We start from the raw sequence: 19,280 nt of genomic DNA on the forward strand, positions 1-19,280 counted from the left end.
TATAAATTGACAGCTTTTATATTTGTATTGATTAACAGCAGTGATTACAGGTTTAGGATTGAGACCAACAACAAGTTGACTACAAAATACAGGGTGCTGATGTGAAGCTGCATTGGCAAATGATCAATTCATATAAAGAAGATACATAATCAATGTTTTAAATGCTGCTTTTGTTGATAGAAAAGAAGACAGATCAAGTAATGTTTATTTAACTACATTGAGTCAGATCATTCTTCTGAGATAATCTGATTGGAAGAAATTTAAAAGTGGATGAAGCCTTGCAGCTTTTTATATGGCGGTTAGTACAACTTCAAAAAGGAAAGGTCTAATCAAGAATACAGAATATTTATGAAAACATCTTTCATACAGAAAATATAATGTTCATATCTGATCCACATGCCATTTAATATAGTTTAAATGATCCTTTTGTCATTTAGTTCAAACTAAGTCCTGGTTTTCTTCTCTCCAGGCAGACTATACACTAAGCAAAATTTAAAAAAAAAATGCAGTAAGATAATAAATCAGAAAGAAATGCCACAGGTGTCAAGCAGTATGGTTAATATTTGCAGTTTGTTGAAAGACCTGGGTCGTCCATGGAGACACTGAGTTTGACTCAGATGTTTTGGTCCACCCTGAAATAAAGCCATATGGAGACATTTGATGTGACGTTGTCTGTTCTAGTTATAACGAGGTTGCAAGTTCTCACAAAAAAAGTCTACCTACCGTAATGTTTTAAACTGTGTTGAGAGGCTTCCAGGCAAATTTCTGACAGTAAAACAGAGTCTGCATGAAGTGGACAAAATGAAAACATGGTCACTACTTAGCATTCAGAAGCTGACCGAGTTTACTCTTTGGTAGTCTTTCACTTACTCCACATTTGAGGGCAGTAGTCACGTCTCTGCACCTGTAGGCTGCCAACGTGCACGCGTCTGAGAGGGGGAAAAAAACAACAGGATTTGTTGAAAGACAGCAGATCAGTTCACTTTGATAACAGATGAAACAACCTTTTATCAGGTCATCATTTGCTGCTTCCAGCTTCTAAAGGAGTTCATGGAAACACATTTTCGTCAGTTAAAAACTGCTGGATGGATAAAGTAAGTAACTTGAAGATGAAGCCCTGCATGCATCACTGAAGAAGAGGCATACTGACCTACAAGAGGAGCCTCCTGCCCCTGACACAGGTGGATGAGAGCGCAGACGGCCTGGGGGGTGGCGTAGCTCCGGACCGCATCCAGCACCACCTTGCTGAACTTGCCAATCACGGCCTCGCACTGATTTCGGTAGGAGGAGGGCAAAAGATAACAAATCTCCCCCAGCAGCTTGGTCACGGCCTCCTGCAGAAAGGTGCATTGTGTCACCCAAGAGTCGTCAGCGCTGTCTGGAGGCGTTTAGGTGTCTACGTACATGCGTGTCTGTGGTTGTGCAGGACAAAGAGATGCTGTGTTTGTCCGTGTGCATGTGTGTTCCTACATTGCATGAGCGTAACTCACCTCAGTCATTTCCTCTGGGAGTATGTCCTCCAAAGTCTTGATCAGAAAAACACAGAAGGAGCATTGTGTTGTGGGCTGCACCTGATTGATTCAAACAGCAGAGGGGGTAAAACACACACACACACACACACACGTTATTGTTTTCAAATGTGTTTCTCAAACTTGTACTTTACTGACATTTTTCCTTTTCACTGCAACCTGAAGGGCCTCCTTGACAAAATAACGGAGCAACTTCTCCTGCTTGTCACAGAGTCCAATGACTTTGCAGACCTCAGCGGGTTTCTGCAGAGAAAGAGATGTGTTGAGGATGGACGTCTCATCAGGAACACGTCAACAGCAAACACTACAGGATGCACATTGTTATTTCTGTTTTTGGAAACTTAAGTAAGAATATACATTCAGGATGAAACTTACTATGACACCAGCAAAGAAGTTGATGACCAGTGGAAGCATCTTCTCCACTTCTTCTTTGCAGAGTTTCGCAGTAGCCGGTGGTCCGGGCAGGTGGTCACACACACTTTCAATGCCCTCCGTCATCTTTTTCTGAAGAGAAGCGCTAAATGAGGTGGTGTGTGTTCTTTATACCTCTGGACGATACTATATTAATAATGATATTAAGATCAATCTAAACATGGTTTTTGATTTAAGGAGACATTCAATAGTATTCAAGAGGAGTGCGTGAACAGTTTAAGTGCTATTATTAATAACATACTACATTTGTTTTGTAATTGAATATACAATTTCCTGTTAAGAATACATGAATTGTGGCAATGTCTTATGTTCTTCAATGCAGTGGTTCTCAATTTTTTATGTATATATATTTTAAAGATGAGCATTAATTGAAAAATCCTTTAAAAAATGTTATTTAATAAATACTCACTAAAATATAAGTGTAAGTTCATAAACTGAATTGTTTATATTCCATATTAAATCAGACACCGATGGCAAAGCTCTGTGTATAATTTTTAAACCAAAAATGCTTTGCATGGGCTGGAGGTACTACAAATATTATTGAAAAAAGGTTGAAATAATTAATTTCTTTTCTTTTCTTTAATCGCATAGTTTGGAATGGAGAATTACAGCCCCTTTAGAAGTGTCATTAAACAGACAACGAGATGGATATAGTGCAATGTCAATTGCATTTAATCTTAAATTAACTTAATTTACAGCTATGCAATCCCCACTGACGTTTTCAGCAAAATAGAGATTACTGTGAGTGAAACGTCTTGATATGTGGTTCAAAATGATTAATGAAATGTATAAAAAATGATTTAAGTTGTCTCTCTTTGGGATTCCACAGACCTGATGAAGCTCAGAGGAAAGAGGATCTTTGAAGTCATGTGAGAAACAGAAACTGCCTGTAAAATTTCACTTCAGGTTTTTATTTTGACATATAAAATATAATTTGGCTTTGCACCAAAAATAAAAGGGGACCTTTACTTTATTATGCATGCTTGGTTTTCACTGAATGCTCCACTGATTTAAATAATTTGCATCTCTGAATGTGAAGACTTGGTTCAACTGATAAGAGAACAGGTGTTTTTGTGACTCACCTGGAGGTCAGTGTTGGAAAACAGATCAGCAAGGAGTGCAAATATTTGGGTGCAGTCCTGACAGACGTCCCCAGTCTGATTATAAAAGTAAAAATCACATCATGAAAATGAAGTAACACATACACACACGGAGCGCCTCATTTTTGGTGGTTGCATGAGATTTAAAACCTTCTCAGGTTTGTTGAGGAAGATACGCATGTGTGGCTGCAGCAGTTCATCTAGGTTCACAAGTGAAACTAAAAACAACGTGTGAAAGTTTTTACTTTAAATATTCTTGGAGAGGATCTGGGCTAAATTGAAGAAACTTCCTGATTTTGAAGAAATGAGAATCTCAGTTTCACTGTGATGGTTCAACTCCCACACTGTATCTATCTTTGAGCCAACCTATGACATATATTTACATGTATGTATTTATAACACAGACTTGCATTTACTTTTACTTTGATACATACATTTTGATGATAATACTTTTTACTCAAGTAGGACTTTGAATTAAGTACTATCACTGTAATGCAGTATTGTAATGTCTGAATAATACTTCTACCACTGTAAAAAGAGGATGTTAAAAGCATTACAACACACACTTTTAGCACACAATATACAAAAGTATTTCACGAACCATTTCTTTGGAATGAGGTAATCCCTGAATTTCTTGTAATTACATGCATTTGTTCCTTAAAGTTATATTTGTTGTTTGGTAAGTTGTGTCCAGTACATTGTTAATCCACCGGTGGGATGAAGTATATTACACATGATACTTTGAAGCTGTGCGTCATAAAATACGTCTTTTGTTTTTCATGTTTTGCATGCAAAATATAACAATGAATATAAATGTTAAACTTACTGCTCTCAATGCATCTGGAAATGTTTGCAAACCATCGATGTTGACAGCCGAAGTCAGCGCTGCTGAGGGAAATATTCATCAATAATAATCTTCATTGTAATGTCTCATCACTTGACTCTTTGCTATTCACTTCATAATTCATCGTCCTAGTAAAATTAAATATATTCTCACCACAGCCTTGAAGACAAGCGAAGAGAAGCAACACAATCTTGAGCGAGGCCATAGTTGTTCAGGCTTTTGGTTGAATGTCCTCTCTCCTGAGATCTGCAAGGAAGTGAGAGTGCACTGAAGCTTATATCTGACAGGGCCCACCAGATTCTGATTGGGGGGTCACTAATGTGATGCGTTTTATTTTCAGCACAGCGGAACTGGTTTTTATATTTTTCGATACCTCATGTTTCATATTCTGTTCCTCAAACCAAAGGAGCAAAAACCTGACATCCTGTATCTGAAAGACGTTGTACTGTCTTTAAATTCATAGTATGCATTGTGTCACCTACATTTTGGTTCATTTAAATTGTGCATGTTGTGAATTATGAATCTTTATTGTAGTTTTTTCTGTCTAATATTTGCCACTCTAATAAACCATCAATGAGATGAATGTCAGCACAATCAGACAAATCCAAGTGATAACTTAACCTCCTTGGCAGCGGCAACTAGAATTACTTGTATGTCCACCTGCTGCACACTGAAACTACAAAGGGTTTCAGAAGACAATAGATGGATTTCTTATCTCAGTTTTGGTCGTAAAAGTGTACGATCTTACAGTCCGCTTGCTTTAAAACAGCCTCATCAAAAATAAAAAGGCAGTCGACGTCCCGTCAAACCTGTCACCCTGAATCTCATGTCTGTGTTGATGGCGGCTTATACTTCTGCTTGTAGGTTATGAAGCCTCAACAATGTGCACCACATTTCACTGCAATAGATTCATTTTTCAAACACTTAGAATAAAATACGAGATGCTTTATAAACGTTCCCTCCGGGTTCTCCGGCTTCCTCCTGCAGTCCGAAGACATGCAGCTGAGGTTAATGAAGGACTCTTAATTGCCAGCGGGTGTGAGGGTTGTCTGTCTCTGAGTGTCAGCCCTTCAGCAGTCTGGCGACCCGTTCTGCCTTCGCCCAATGTCAGCTGGTCCGCTCCAGCTCCCCCACGACCCTGAACACTGATACTTCTATTACGTTTATTGAATGAATGTCAGCATGTTAACACGTGAACATATTTATTCTGCGTAATGTAGTCATGTTAAGATGATAACTTTTGAATATGAGCGTTCAGCCTCAGAGTGCAGGTTGGTACGGTTGAGTGCTCATACTAAAGTATACATTTCCGCTGGCATTTTCACAATCTGTACAAAGTGTGGCAACATAGAGCAACGGAAGTTAAATGGTTGTCCTTAAATGGCCATTGAACATATGAGGGCCGATCCAAAGCTCCACACTCATGGACTCACAGAGTTGGAGGTGCGAAACCCACAAAGTCCATTTAGGGCTGTCCCACTGCCTAATCGCAAAGTGCCTGAGGTATCTCGCACACATTTGAGCACTGTTTGCACAGTTCCCATAAGTCTGCATTTCTGCTGACTTTGCCCAAGGGAATTACCCACAATTCACAGCAATGTGACGTTAAACACAGGCTAATAAGAAAAAGAGGAAAGCCCATGAGTGTTCAGCCTGGCATATGACATTTACACCGAAACATTAAGTAAAGATGGCACATGAAAACACATGAAAGCAGAGGAATGCAAAAATTATATTACACCGATTTTTACATCGAACATCATGTTGTTACTGAAACTGATTTTACAAAAGCAAGTAATTTGATTATTTGACAAATACATCTCATCTCGTGAGGCAAAAGCCTTGACGTTTCAAATCAGGAAGTACAAAGTATATTAAATACCTATTGTACATAGCATGATGTCAAGGTAACATGAGATGTTGCAGCAAAGTTCAGTCCTATTCTTATTACACTTCCTCACACGCAACCATTTACCAGATAACATTTTTAAGTCCTTTAGGGTTTAATTCTTCAAAGGGGCCATTGGGATCAGGCCTATACATGTATTTTGCCGCGTTAACAACATGACTGCTTGTCTTACGCCAGGATTAGTGGCAGCTCAAGTGCGCTTGATTGACTGCACTTATTGGTGCCTAATAACCATCTTGATTAAGAAGGTTCCCGGAATATGTCTCTTGGCTTATCTTTACGGCCAGTAGTTTATGGGAGAACAGTGTTATTCCAGTAGTTCCTATCTCTGCAGCAGAATTGTAAAATTGTATACTAGTATACAGAGGCATGAACCAGCTTGAAGTCACTATCTTGGCTATTTGTGCATTTTAAAAATGTAGAATTATAGTTCCTGGAGTTAGATAAGCGGCCTATAACACACTGTAAGGGGAAGTGAAGACAAGAGGTGCTGACAGAGAATGAGTGTTTCCACATTGTTTACGGGCTGTTACACATTGTTCAAAGTATTTGGCGTCACAATTGTTGTCTTTCGGCGGGCTACCATGACAGCGTCGCAACATTTTGTTCCTCTCGTAGTTTCTTCCTTCTGACTAGTTGGGGCTTTTTGTTTGTGTCAGTTCAGCTTATGAAATGTCTTTGACATTCTGCATAATTCTGCTTCCTGCTTGATCCGAATTAATCACAGAATCAACAAGTTTAAGAAGCGCTCCAGGTGAATTATAGGCTTTTCTTTGCTCAGTGTGTTTCACCTGCAACATGGAGTTGCTGGAGCCTTTATGGGAAGCAATACAAATAGTGTCACTGTGCTGTAAAATGCATTGACTGCTGTTATTAACGGCATATAAGGCCCAAATATAAGTTAATCAACTTGTCAGATGTCATGCGGGATGATAAAATAAAGAGTTGTAGAACAAATACACAAAGAACCTAAACACTTCTCAGCTGTTTGTGCAAGCCCATATTTGCTCACCTTGATAATTGTGTCTTTCACCGTGCATGGTGAGTGCAACTCAGACAGATTATTAAACGAGAAAGACACATTTTCTTTGCTCTTTTATTGCCAAGTTTCTCTTTTGTCTATGGATGTTTGCGGAACATTTTACTGTTATTTCATATTAATTTGTGTCTATGTTCATAAGGCCTCAGGTTTGCACATGGCTGGACACACAAGCTTATCGAATGCATCGGGGTTAAGGAAAGTAATTGGAATCTAATCAGATATAAGATTTTATGCATGTTGGGAACTCCTTTTCACGTAATCAGTCTGGTGGAAGACACCTTAAATGGTAAATTCCTTCCTTATTAATGTTTAAACCAATGAATCGTTAGACCGGCATGAATGACTCATGCATTGTCAAAACAGCTCTATTTCCTGGACCGCGGGGAATTACAATGAAACATAACTACGAGGCATCATCAAAGCTTCAGCTCACTAAACGTTCATCTATAAAAAAAAACTTTTTCATTTAACTGTAGTATAGCTTTTAAAATACTTGGGTTTTTTTGGACTGTACTGAGTTGTTGTGTGAAGAATTTTCCAGCATTCTCCAGTAAAATACACACAAACGGCTCTCTCACCAGTTCACAAGAGAAATTGGAATTTATTGTTGAACCTTGAGGTTGACTAACAGTGTTTCAGCCATTGCTGTGGGTTTCTGTTATTTATGACATCCTTTAAAGAGGGAACTGGAGACGATTAGTGCAACTGTAACTGTGGATGTCGCAAACACATTGATGTGCTGACAGAAAAGTGACCCTGTACTTTGTTAATTAACAAGCGAAAAACTGGACTCTCGTTTGAATTGATGAAAACAAAAAGTGATTTGAATATTCTTTCTTGTGCATCAGAAGTTTAGTTCATCCTACATTTCCTTTACGTGTTACAGTAAAGTACTGTCAGTCAGCCACTGATGCTCAAGCATGATGTGCAAGAAAAAAAATGTTTCTTTATATACAACCTCTTCCTCAACTTTTCAATAATGTCTACTGTTGCAAATTAATAACAAGAGTTCAAATTTGTTTTTAAACTTTCTTTTAAAAAAAAGGACGTTGTGCACATCCAGCCTTGCAGTTGGGTGAAGCGGGAGATGTTGTCCTCATGTGAGATCTGTAACGTATGTCTGACAAAGACCTTGGAGGTCAAAGCTTTGCATCTTTTTATATTTTTGGAAATGAACAAATTTTCCTTTTTTCTTTTGACTTTAAGAATTTCAACACCTGACTTGGTTGACATGAAGTCCAAGCATCAGTGCAATGACTCAATTTGCAGGTTTAGGATTCAAATCGTTCGACTCCTGATTCAAAACACACAGTCGGAATAAATAATTCCAAAATCCTAAAATATCCTGTAGTCTACAGCTGTTTTAGACTCAAGTAGTACATTATATAACACCCTCAAAAGGATGTTTGTTCATGTTATCAATAACTCAGTTAGTAATCAATCAGTAAGTTTTTGTCAGTCAGGCTCTTTGCAGGAAATGGACTCTGTCCTTTGTTTTGTTATTAATTACAATTGTGCGTGACAACTATGAAAAAGCCTTTGTGTCTACAGGACCCACAAAGCTCGCCAAACACACACCCACACACACCTACACACACACACACACATGCACACACACACACACACACACAACCACACACACGTACACTTTCAAGGTAAGCTTATATTTGACTCTGTATCTGTTTTTCCTTTTCCTCATTGCTCAATCATGGCTCACACATACAACCTATTATTTATTTACCTGTGATGTTCAGTTGCTAACAGCTTAATTTAACAACACTGCACGTAAATTCTAAACATCCGCCTGATAAAAAAGGAGAAAATTGCGGGCCTTAAGATGGAAACATTTTTACTTGTAATGTGCATTTGTTAATAGGAACAAGTGTACATTCCTTCCGCTTTTCAAATAGTTTCTCAAGTTTTTTAGTTTCTGTGTGGCAACACAGAAGGCCAACAGCCACAACATGGCAACATCAGTTAACAAGTGACAAAAAGAAAACTGTCCAAATTCTGCAAATCTATTAACTTGTTGACTACCAATAAAAGAGGGAAATGGTGTAAAAACATGTCAAAGAAAACTGGGCTGAAAACTATTGTTTTTAATTGTGTGAAAAGACTGGGTCCAGTTATATCAAATAATATCAAGAACAGGTAAAGTGTGTGTGATTTCTTCCAAGAAGAAGAATGTCAAAGAATAAACATGTACTCTAAAACTGCTTTAAAAGGCACATCAACACATTTAAATCATATTCCTGAACAAGAAACCTGTTTATTCAAATAGTGACAGGTGACAATACTAAAATTACACAACGACACATATGATAACGCCATTATACTGCAATGGTTTACTGTTACCACTATCACTACCACCATATGGGGAATGATAGTTTCCCAAATGAGACGTAAACAATAACTGATAAAGGTGAAGACATTTCCTTGAGCGGCGAGAGAAGGAAGAAGGAACTTCTCTTTACTGACAGGAGCCTCACCTACAACTCTGTGCAGGCCTTGCCCCTCCAGCCGAATATAAAGACGATGGCAGCGCCGCAAACTCCACATCTCCCAGAGCGTCTGACATCTGCACAGACACAGGTGACGAGATTTGCTTTTTGTTCAGGATGCTTGGATATTTTTGATGTTACATGATGGAGAAGAAATCATTTCTGTGCATGCTTGTTGACAAATACCTTGAATTAAGTTTTTTCATGCTGACTCTTTTATTTGTTTGTTTTAGACATGCTTTTCTCTGCACTTCTTGTGCTGGGCATCGTCCTGATTCCCGCCCATTCCACACCTGCAGGTACGCGACATCCCGTACTCTGTAAACACGCGTCATAAAATCTAAATGGTCAGGTTTTGAATATTTTTTTTGTTGCAATTGATGAACAATTTGATGAGTTTGTTGTTTCTTTGCAGGAGAATACCTCGGCAGTCCTCTCCTTCAACAATGTTTTGAGGAGGCAAAGAAAGTCGTCGATGATGCGTACAAGTACTCCAGAGAAGAGTAAGTTCATTTTATGGATTATTTCATCTCACACAGTAAAATAGATTATCTTTCAAATTAATTCAGGAGAAATATACACTGAAAAGCTATTTCTTTGTCGTGCAAACCATTCATTATTGTAATTATGCAGCTCAGTAATTGCTAATAAAAGGTACAGGAGCTCCAAAAAGTACCACAATTTGGAGCATACCACATTTTTTGACTGTGACTTTTTTCCATCCAGGAGCCTGAGACGAGTCCGCAGGGACGTGGTGCGTCCTCACGATACTCTTCGTCTCCTGAAGCAGCCTCGTGGTGTGACGCGCTCTGCTGTGAGATCCGCAGACTACATGGCACAAACCATCCGTCTGGTGCAAGAGAAGGTGCACCGTGTGCACAAACGCTCACTCAACGCAACGGGTAAGACAGGTCAAGTAAAAAAACAGCACACATACACACACTTGGTTGAATAATCTGATATGAACTGCTTTGTAATGTGGCATACACACATTGGCACATCCTTGAAATGCCTTTCTTTTTTTTTTTTTTTTAGATTTGCTTACCCCAGAGGATCTGAGAACACTTTCTAAGATATCTGGTTGTTCGGCTCGAGTCCGCCGTCCATCATGCCGCAGCACACCAAACATCAACAAGTATCGCACAGCCGACAGCGTCTGCAACAACCTGTAAGAGGAAACATCCCAGTGACATATCTTACTAGGGACCTTTTAACATTACCAAATGTCTTCATTATCAACTTTGATTGGCTATTTTGACTCTAGAATAAGAAAGGCACCTTGTTCCAAGTAGCGAAATGTTCTAAATTAATAGCATTGACTTTGTTGTCTGTGAGATTGAGTATTGCTAACATTCAGAAGAAATGCTTGTGAAATACATCTGACCATCTTAGACAGTACACCGCAGAAGATGTGCTCACTTCCCTGGGATTTCTCAAGCAGCGTTTTCAAACATGTCTCCTTTTTTGCTTTCAGGAATAACCCTCGCCTCGGGGCCTCAAACACCCCGTTCGGCCGCTGGCTCGCAGCCGAATATGAAGACGGCGTCTCTGTACCACAAGGAAGGAACAGTAGCCGAAGAATTAACAACTTCCTGCTCCCATTGGTACAACCTGGAAATCTCAGGCACATGCTTTGACTAATATACAAAATCGCTGATTAAATCAAAACTATTCTACTCCACTCTCAGGTGCGACAGGTGTCCAACAACATCCTAAGCACGACGGACGCTGGCGTCGTCAACGACACAGAATACACTCACATGGTGACCATGTTTGGTCAGTGGAACGACCACGACCTCACCTTCACGCCCTTCTCCCCCAGCATCCGCTCCTTCAGCAACGGGATCAACTGTGATGATAGCTGTGAAAAAACTGAGCCATGCGTCCCCATCCTGGTTCGTGTGAAACCTCAAACCCAAACACCGAGATGTTGTATTCACTGAAAGACTCTTCATAAACTTTGGTCTTTTTCCTACTCACAGATTCCCCGCGGCGACCCCCGCTTGCCCTCGGGCCCAGACAGCTGCATCCCTGCATTCAGATCCGCGCCTGTTTGCGGGACGGGAAACTCGGCCTACAATTTTGGCGGAGAGCCCAACAAGAGGGAGCAGATCAACGCCCTGACGGCCTTCCTGGATCTCGGTCAAGTGTACGGCTCTGATGAGAAGCTTGCCCTGTTTCTTCGCGACCTGGATAATGACGGCGGCCTGCTGCGCGTGAACACAGAGTTCAGAGACAACATGCGCGAGCTGCTGCCCTTTAACCCCCTCCAGGCGAACATGTGTGCCACTCGCAAAAGAGTCACCAACGACACCAACGCCCGAGAGGTGCCCTGTTTCATTGCAGGTTAGTCATCTCACAAGTTCACTGTAACTATTAGCTTCATGAATATTATATATAATTATCATGTATTCAATCTTAAAAGATCAGTAATAGGCTCTAAAAGTTGAAATAATAATGTGTGGTTTCTATGTCGTAAAAGACTGATGCAGGTATTGTAACGAAATATCTTTAGAAAACAACGACCCTTTACTAACATTTATGACTGCAGACTGCATGCCGCTCATACAGAATCATGCGTTTGTCACTTAATGACTTCAGACGCACAGTCATACATGTGACATGTTAGTAAATCATTCAAAAGAGGTTTCACTACAATTATCATCAAATGTGCATTCTTATAATTCAGCAACTCAAATGTTTTTACTAACGTCCGATTGCTGATGTATAAAGTATTCATACTCATTATTTAATCATGATTTAATCCAGTAATTGCAACTCATAAACTCACAGAAAGAGGTGCCAAAGATATGAATCAGAAGCGGAGAGAACCCTATAGTTGATGTGTACATTTGTGATTGAAAGGTGACGTCCGTGTGGACGAGAACATCGCTCTGACGTCCATTCACACGCTGTTTATGCGCGAGCATAACCGTCTGGCTCGTCAACTGAAGAGACTGAACCCTCAATGGGACAGTGAGACGCTCTACCAAGAGGCCCGCAAGATCATGGGTGCTTACACGCAGGTGGGTAAAGCTGAGAGTCAGCAATGATGATTCTGTTTCTACATTTCAGATGCATGTGTCATGCGCTCCATTGTCTTTTACTCAAAATGGATGTCTGTCTCTCTCAGGTGTTTGTGTTCAGGGACTATCTGCCTCACATTGTGGGCGTGGACGCGATGCGCAGACAGCTCGGCCGTTACCCGGGCTACAACCCTAACGTGGACCCCAGCATCGCCAACGTCTTCGCGACCGCAGCTTACCGCTTCGCCCACTTGGCCATCCAGCCGTTCTTGTCCCGCCTGGATGCAAATTACAGGGAGGACCCTCGTTTCCCCAGTGTGCCCTTGTTCAAGGCCTTCTTCACGCCCTGGAGGATCGTCTTTGAGGGTGAGCTGTACAAGGAGGCGGGCGGCAACTTCACAACCGCTCTTCCTCAAACTGTCACCCTAACTTGTGTGTTTGTGCTGTGCAGGCGGCATCGACTCTCTGCTCCGGGGTTTGGTCGGCCGTCCTGCTAAACTGAACACTCAGGACCACATGATGGTGGACGCTCTGAGGGAGAAGCTGTTCCAGTTCGTGATGCATCTGGCTTTGGACTTGGGCTCTCTCAACATGGAGAGGGGCCGCGACCACGGCTTGCCTGGTACAACCTTCACACAACCTTTCTTCTCATTCCTGATTGTCCTCGTCCTCTCCATGCTGACTCGCTCGTTATTCTTCAAGGCTACAACGCCTGGCGCAGGTTCTGTGGCCTGTCTCAGCCCAGGAATCGGGCGGAGCTCGCTCAGGTCTTGAACAACAACGACCTGGCTGGCAGGCTGCTGCAGCTCTACGGCACGGCCGACAACATCGACGTCTGGATGGGAGGTGTGGCGGAGCCGTTCGTCCGTGGCGGCCGCGTGGGGCCTCTGTTCGCCTGCCTCATCGCGTCACAGTTCCAGAGGATCCGCCAGGGTGACAGGTCAGCATGTGTGTGGATGCATGAAGCGATGCTAACGAAAGAAACATGCAGGTCAAACACAGTCTCCGTTGACACTGATCTGTTTTTTGAAAAATCAGGCTGTGGCACGAGAACCCGGGCGTCTTCACCGCGGCTCAGAGATCTGCTCTGTCCAGAGTCACCATGTCCAGTGTCATCTGTGAAAACACCGGCATCACGTCTGTCCCCACTGACGCCTTCAGCATCCTCTCTAGAAGGAACCGGCTCGTCCGCTGCTCCAGCATCCGCAGCCTGAACCTCTCGGCCTGGAGGGAAAGAACATGCACAGGTGAAAGAGCACGGCGCCAGACCTTCTGACCACGGGGGAGGACTTTCTGCTCCGAATTCACAATCATTTGTCACCTGCTGTGTTTTTCATTCTATTTTTAACCTGGTGTGTTTATTTCTTCTCTATCACTTGACTCAGGTTCTAACTGTAATGAAGTCAGTGGAAAAAAGGTTGGTTTAAAGTACTAACACGCATGAAAAATGTTTACATTCAGTTTGTGACACTTCACTTTTAGTCATTTTGGTGATGGTGCTCCTTACTCCAGTCAGAGTTTACTGTTACAAGCACATTTTTTGACAAATCTTAGAATTATGAGGCTTTAAGTTTAATAACATCTGTATCTTGATATCCAGACTTTGGACCAGAAAAACCAGCAGGACCGCCAGGCCCGCCAGGCCCTCCTGGACAACGAGGTAATCTATTCAATTATCGTCTGTTCAGCCTTTCATAGCTTGCAGATCGTGTGGAAAAGTCATAATGTTGCGCCAGATCAAACATGTATTTTATTAGTTGATTCAAAGCAAATAAGTAATCTATACTTTTGTTCCTCTGCAGGTCGAATAGGACCTCGAGGCCGTCCCGGAAAGCTGGTACCTAAGTCCTATGCTACACAGCCTCAAGCTGCCTTTTCCGTCCTTCTGGGCGAGTACAGTCCAACCTCAAAGAAAATCATTCGTTTCCGCCAAGTCAACTACAACAAACAGAACCTTTACAGCACCAAGACAGGCCTGTTTACATGCGTCATCCCCGGTGTCTATCAGTTCAGCTTTCTCAGCAGATCCATGGTCCGTGTGGGAGATGTGAACCTGAAGGTCAATTCCAAGCTGGTGCTGCGCGGTTTTCAGGTTTATCAGGGAGGGAACCACTTGTCATCAGGTGACACGTTGCTCCAGCTGAAGGCTGGAGACAAAGTGTGGCTGGAGGCCAGCAAGGGGACCGCAGGCCTGAGCACCAAAAGCTACTTCACGGGACATTTGGTCTTCAAAGCTTGAGACAAACCATCTCCAGACCGAACCGCTGCCATTTAATGCACCAGTGTTCTGCCTGCTTCAGACTCTGTTTTGTTTTCTTAGCCTCTTTGCATTCATCATATATCAAAAATCTATTATTCGCAATGTCCTTTGTTTTCTGGACAATCGAGCGCGCGTTATACAACTGTACATGTTTTATAATTTTCTGACAAATTAACAAATATTTGCCGAATGAACATAAAATTTGTTGCAGCAAATCTGCTTAACTCTGTTACAGCATTCAGTCTATTGGTTCACAATTGAGGCAATTGTGAAAAGTTTGGCACTGATGAAATTCAAGCATACCTCGAAATGTGTGTTATGCTTTTCTGTGTGGCTTCTTTCTTCTTTTTTTTACTAAAAATATATCTGTTGTTTTTTCCGTTCTATGAATAAACTATAGAAACTAAGCCGCATTAAATTGGTGTTCATGTGTTCATTCATATGTATTAGACATCAGGAATTATTTCATGGAAATATTTCAAAATCAAAATCCAGGAAAGTTAAAAGATTCTGCAGAGGTGATACTAAAACAAATATCAAGATACTTTGCATCACAAAACATATTTAAACTTAACAAAACATCTCAGTGAGTTTCATTTTAACCTTGACTTCAGTTATTGAAATGGAGGCCAAAGTGCAACCATCATTTTAATGTACAGTGTCTCCTGTAGATGGAGCCATTGTTCTTTTCAAAACAGAATAAATGTGTGACGCATATAGCGGCAACAAGGCTTTAAAGGCATTGCATCTGAAAATATATTTCCATCAAAGTTGCAGTTGTTCCATTTTCATCTCTTTATTTAATTGTTGGGCCACCGTCCTCCATTTGAACACAAACCAAGATGATTTGTCAAAAATATACAAATGTTCCCTCAGTCTATTCCTGTTGCTGCGTGAAAAACTGACACGCTGACCTTCATCTTCAAAATGTCACATCAGGATTCATCAGATGTGGTGGAAAGACAAGAGGTTAATTCCTTCGGTTTATTGTCTTTACCATATTAATGTGGGTCACTGGAGGCCAGAACTAACTCACTCACATTTACACCTGCGGTTAGCTCATTGTAAATTCTCTCGCCCACCTGGCCTGCATGTGCTCCGAAAACTGGAGGTGACCGCGCAAACTTTATACGATAAGTTTCTGTGCCAAGATTTGAACTCATGACCTCACTGAGAGGCGACAGTGTTAGTCACTGAGATGGATAATGCTCTCTGTTCAATATCAAGCTACAGATAGCAAGACTGGAAACAGCTAGCGAGACGTTTTTACTGGGACGTATGCACCGGGCTATTTCTTGGCTGAGACTTCAGGAAGTTACTGCTTCTGTTCAACAACTGTCTTTGTAAAGAGATGGAACATGTCAATCTTTTTAAAACCTTTTTACCATCTGGCAGAGCCAGGCTAGCTTTTTGCTCTTCATGCTAAGCTAAGCTACTGCTAGCCATAGATTCATTTTTATCAGACGGATATGAGAGTGAGAAGTTTTAACTCTTCTCATGTAACTCAAAAGGTCAATGAGCATATCACTTTAAAAAAACTATTCCTTTAAATTGTGATAGTTTTCCATGTGTTCACAGCTTGTTTCCACTGCCGCCAAGTGGCCAAAGAAATCAGAATTTGAAAAAAAAATCATCATTATGTCACATCAATCAGAAAGTTATCCCAGTTATTTTCTTGGGAAATAGAGAGCTACTTAAATTCCTGCAGAGAATGAATCATGCAACACCACAAGTCAAACAAGAGCAAGTAAGTGTCTTTATCACTGTATTAACTGGAATGTATCCTTGCTTCTCTGTTTGCGGGAATGGGAGGACATACATCTGCATGAATCATTGCACAATGTAAAGTTGTCTTGGATGTGTTTTGATCAAGCGCTCCTCCTTCTGGCTGCAGAGTCTACAGTGCATGTGCAGAGTGCCACGTAGTCCACCAGACTGTGTGCGTGTGTGGTGGCTGAGTGTGTGTGTGTGTGTGTGTGTGTGTGTGTGTGTGTGTGTGTGTGTGTGTGTGTGTGTGGCGCAAACCCTAGTTTGGTGCTCCAAATGTAATGGAAACCCAGTATTTATGAAGGAGGAACAAATATTTAAATTGTCTTTTTCTGTCTTAGAGATTTGCGCTGAGATGAACTTGAGTTTGTTTGTGTGTGCTGAACTTTTCAGATGACAGTGAGATTCACTACTGGACGGAGATGTAAGAGTGTAAAAATATGTCAATTATCAGACATGTGTGGTCATGTTTAATTGTGGTGAGGTCAAAAGGATGTCATGAAAATTAATATTTAAATGCAGGAAATAATCAGAACTGGAGAAAATAATCCTTTTTCTGGATTGATACTTTCAAAACTGCAGCAATGTGGGTTTTGTATCATATGCAAGTGCACAATTCAATCAAATATGCCTTAAATCAAGAAGGTGGATGCTGTAAATGTTTAAAGGTTCACGTCTCAAGCGAAGTTGCAAATGTCTGCCAGATGTTGACTCAGCGACGGCATTAAATAATTGGTGTTGGTTTCATGTTAAATTTATCATCATGAAAGAAAGGAGATCTTTGTTTTCTTTGAGGTCTTGACCCTATTTTCCTTACGTATTCTGTAACCCAGACCTGAATATATTCAAATTTGTTTGACACAGCCGAGTGCCAAAAAAGTAAAACAGGAATGGGGGTGAATTCCAGCTACGTGGACAAAAGAATTCGGCTAATTCCTTGCAGATGTGCCTCTTGAGCTTTGTTGGGGGAACACTGTGCTGCCCTCGCTGGAGAGAAGAAGAACCTTTCATGGAGAAAGTTCAATGAATTACGAGAGAAAAACAACAGCGAATCTGATACAGTTGACATGACCGCCTGTGTTTCAAGAAAGAGACAGGACGAAACCCACAAACACATAGTTTTCACTCTCTGTATGTAGATGGAAAGAAGAGTATCTTTTAGTCATCCTCCAAGCCCAAACACAGTCAATGTTGGCTAAAAATAAAGAGCATCTGTGGATGAGTTTCTCTGACGGGAAACAAATCCTCTGTGAATTAAAATAAAACACAAGACAAAACAGGAAACATCTACAAAAGAGCAGCCAGATTCATACCTCATTACTATTTTCACTTTTCAATCCTAAGTAACTGATTATTGTTAAAGCAAGTCTCACAAAGTTTGACAAAAGCATCTTTATTTGGAATAGTGAGCCGTCGGACTTCTGTTTCTCAAGCGTTTCACACACGTCCAACTTATCTATAACTCTTGAACAGCTCACATAAGTCTGCAGGGAGGATACATTTTCAGGAGATCAGATAACTCCGCTCTCATTGGCCCTCAGAGCTTACACAAGCTGAAACCTATAACGTCACATGAAAAAGAGATGAAATGCGCCCTCGTTATCCAAGAACAATACAACTGGTTGAACTGTAAATTACAGAATGATATAATCAGTTTACCGTTCAATAGCGCTCATTCTCAGACCGTAAAGTATTTTTAGTCCGACTTTGGTCCTGAGTCTCTTTCTCAGCTACTGTTTGGGCACAACGGGTTTCCACTGGGATGGCTCGTGTCGACATCACCACCACACTGTGTTTTTACTGTTTCATTTGGATGTTTAGTATTCACAACTAAATATGCAACAACTGAAGTTCAAAGGCGCCCTGTGGAGTTTTGAAGTGTTACTGAGCAACGTTTTTATGAGAGGGCCCCTTTTTTGTTTGTTCTGGTTCAGCAAGTGGGTGATATGATTGATACCTCTTGGTTTCACACTACTCCACTGACGTACAGGTGTTGGTAACACGCCGAGAAATATAGCAATGTGCCCAATAAAGACTGTTAACTCTCAAACACTAATACAGGTTTCAACATCTGTCTGAATCACCAGTTGGCAGCCGGTTAGCTGAGTTTAACACCAAGACTGGATAAAAACCTTTTTTTATGAAACATTTTGTTTGATTATGCTTTAGCCAACACAATTGGAAGTATAGAAATAACAATGTGTGGCAGTTGGTCAGAGCTGAATTTGCAATTTCAGCATTTCCAGTCTTTCCGCTAAATACTGTCAAAATTAATCTATATTAGTCACACTTTTTTTTACCACCTTTAGTTTTACCATTATTTGCGCTTTTCCAGTGTGTTTCATTATTCATTCAGTGTGTAAAGACATTATTCATTCTGTGTCGAAGGAAAGACCACAACCCCCCATTTCCCAAACAACTCCATCAAAGAGCACTTCAGTATGCTGCTGTCGGGATTTAGGACATTGTGACTGATCTGTTATCACAAGCGGATCTTTATGGTGTTTGATCATTGTTTATTGATTGCTTTTTGAAGGTACATAGTAGCTCTAAATCTCAAATTGTACAATAATCTTCCTCTCATACAATCCAAACGCTTTGCTTTCAAGTCTGTAGCTCTAAAAAACTTTGTGATTTGAGAAACTTGTAAAATCCTTTTGAGCACTTGCTGTGGTTTAGCAGCAGCCATCCTGTGGCCAGTTGTGTAGATGCTAGACATATCTTTTGGGTTTGATAAACAGAGGAAAATGGAAACCAAGGATTAAGGTTCCCAAACTATGCATTATACCTCTGGTGTTAGCAACAGGACAGTGATTTGACCGGGATGCAGCAAATTACTTAGACTTATCAGTAGAGGAGCGTGGGGTCAC

At 40.9% G+C, this 19,280-nt stretch overlaps 2 protein-coding genes across 3 annotated transcripts; one reads left to right on the plus strand and one right to left on the minus strand.

The window, feature by feature from the left end:
* Positions 1-2: 2 nt before the first annotated feature.
* LOC137784120 (prosaposin) lies at positions 3-4,147 on the minus strand. Of its 2 annotated transcripts, none has more exons than XM_068574562.1 (10): positions 4,059-4,147; positions 3,888-3,946; positions 3,044-3,118; positions 1,905-2,033; positions 1,689-1,772; positions 1,491-1,571; positions 1,151-1,334; positions 871-929; positions 724-783; positions 3-632 (listed from the first exon to the last, which is right to left on the minus strand). In XM_068574562.1, the coding sequence occupies exons 1-9, from the start codon at positions 4,108-4,110 to the stop codon at positions 733-735; spliced, it is 774 nt and encodes a 257-aa protein (XP_068430663.1). In that variant the 5' UTR covers positions 4,111-4,147; the 3' UTR covers positions 3-632; positions 724-732. The 2 variants fall into 2 exon arrangements, with proteins under 2 accessions (XP_068430663.1, XP_068430662.1); XM_068574561.1 differs by having other exon boundaries at positions 1,668-1,772.
* Positions 4,148-9,431: 5,284 nt separating this feature from the next.
* On the plus strand, positions 9,432-14,323 carry mpx (myeloid-specific peroxidase). Its single transcript, XM_068573801.1, has 16 exons — positions 9,432-9,448; positions 9,591-9,656; positions 9,773-9,860; positions 10,084-10,259; positions 10,393-10,525; positions 10,832-10,961; positions 11,046-11,252; positions 11,340-11,703; positions 12,223-12,383; positions 12,491-12,749; positions 12,835-13,005; positions 13,086-13,323; positions 13,422-13,630; positions 13,769-13,800; positions 13,984-14,043; positions 14,186-14,323. The coding sequence occupies exons 2-16, from the start codon at positions 9,593-9,595 to the stop codon at positions 14,192-14,194; spliced, it is 2,301 nt and encodes a 766-aa protein (XP_068429902.1). The 5' UTR covers positions 9,432-9,448; positions 9,591-9,592; the 3' UTR covers positions 14,195-14,323.
* The last annotated feature ends 4,957 nt before the right edge of the window (positions 14,324-19,280 follow it).

This window comes from Clinocottus analis, unplaced genomic scaffold (genome assembly GCF_023055335.1).
Source record: "Clinocottus analis isolate CAN_PGR_092001 unplaced genomic scaffold, fCliAna1.0.p SCAF_13, whole genome shotgun sequence".
Taxonomy (NCBI): Eukaryota; Metazoa; Chordata; class Actinopteri; order Perciformes; family Cottidae; genus Clinocottus; species Clinocottus analis.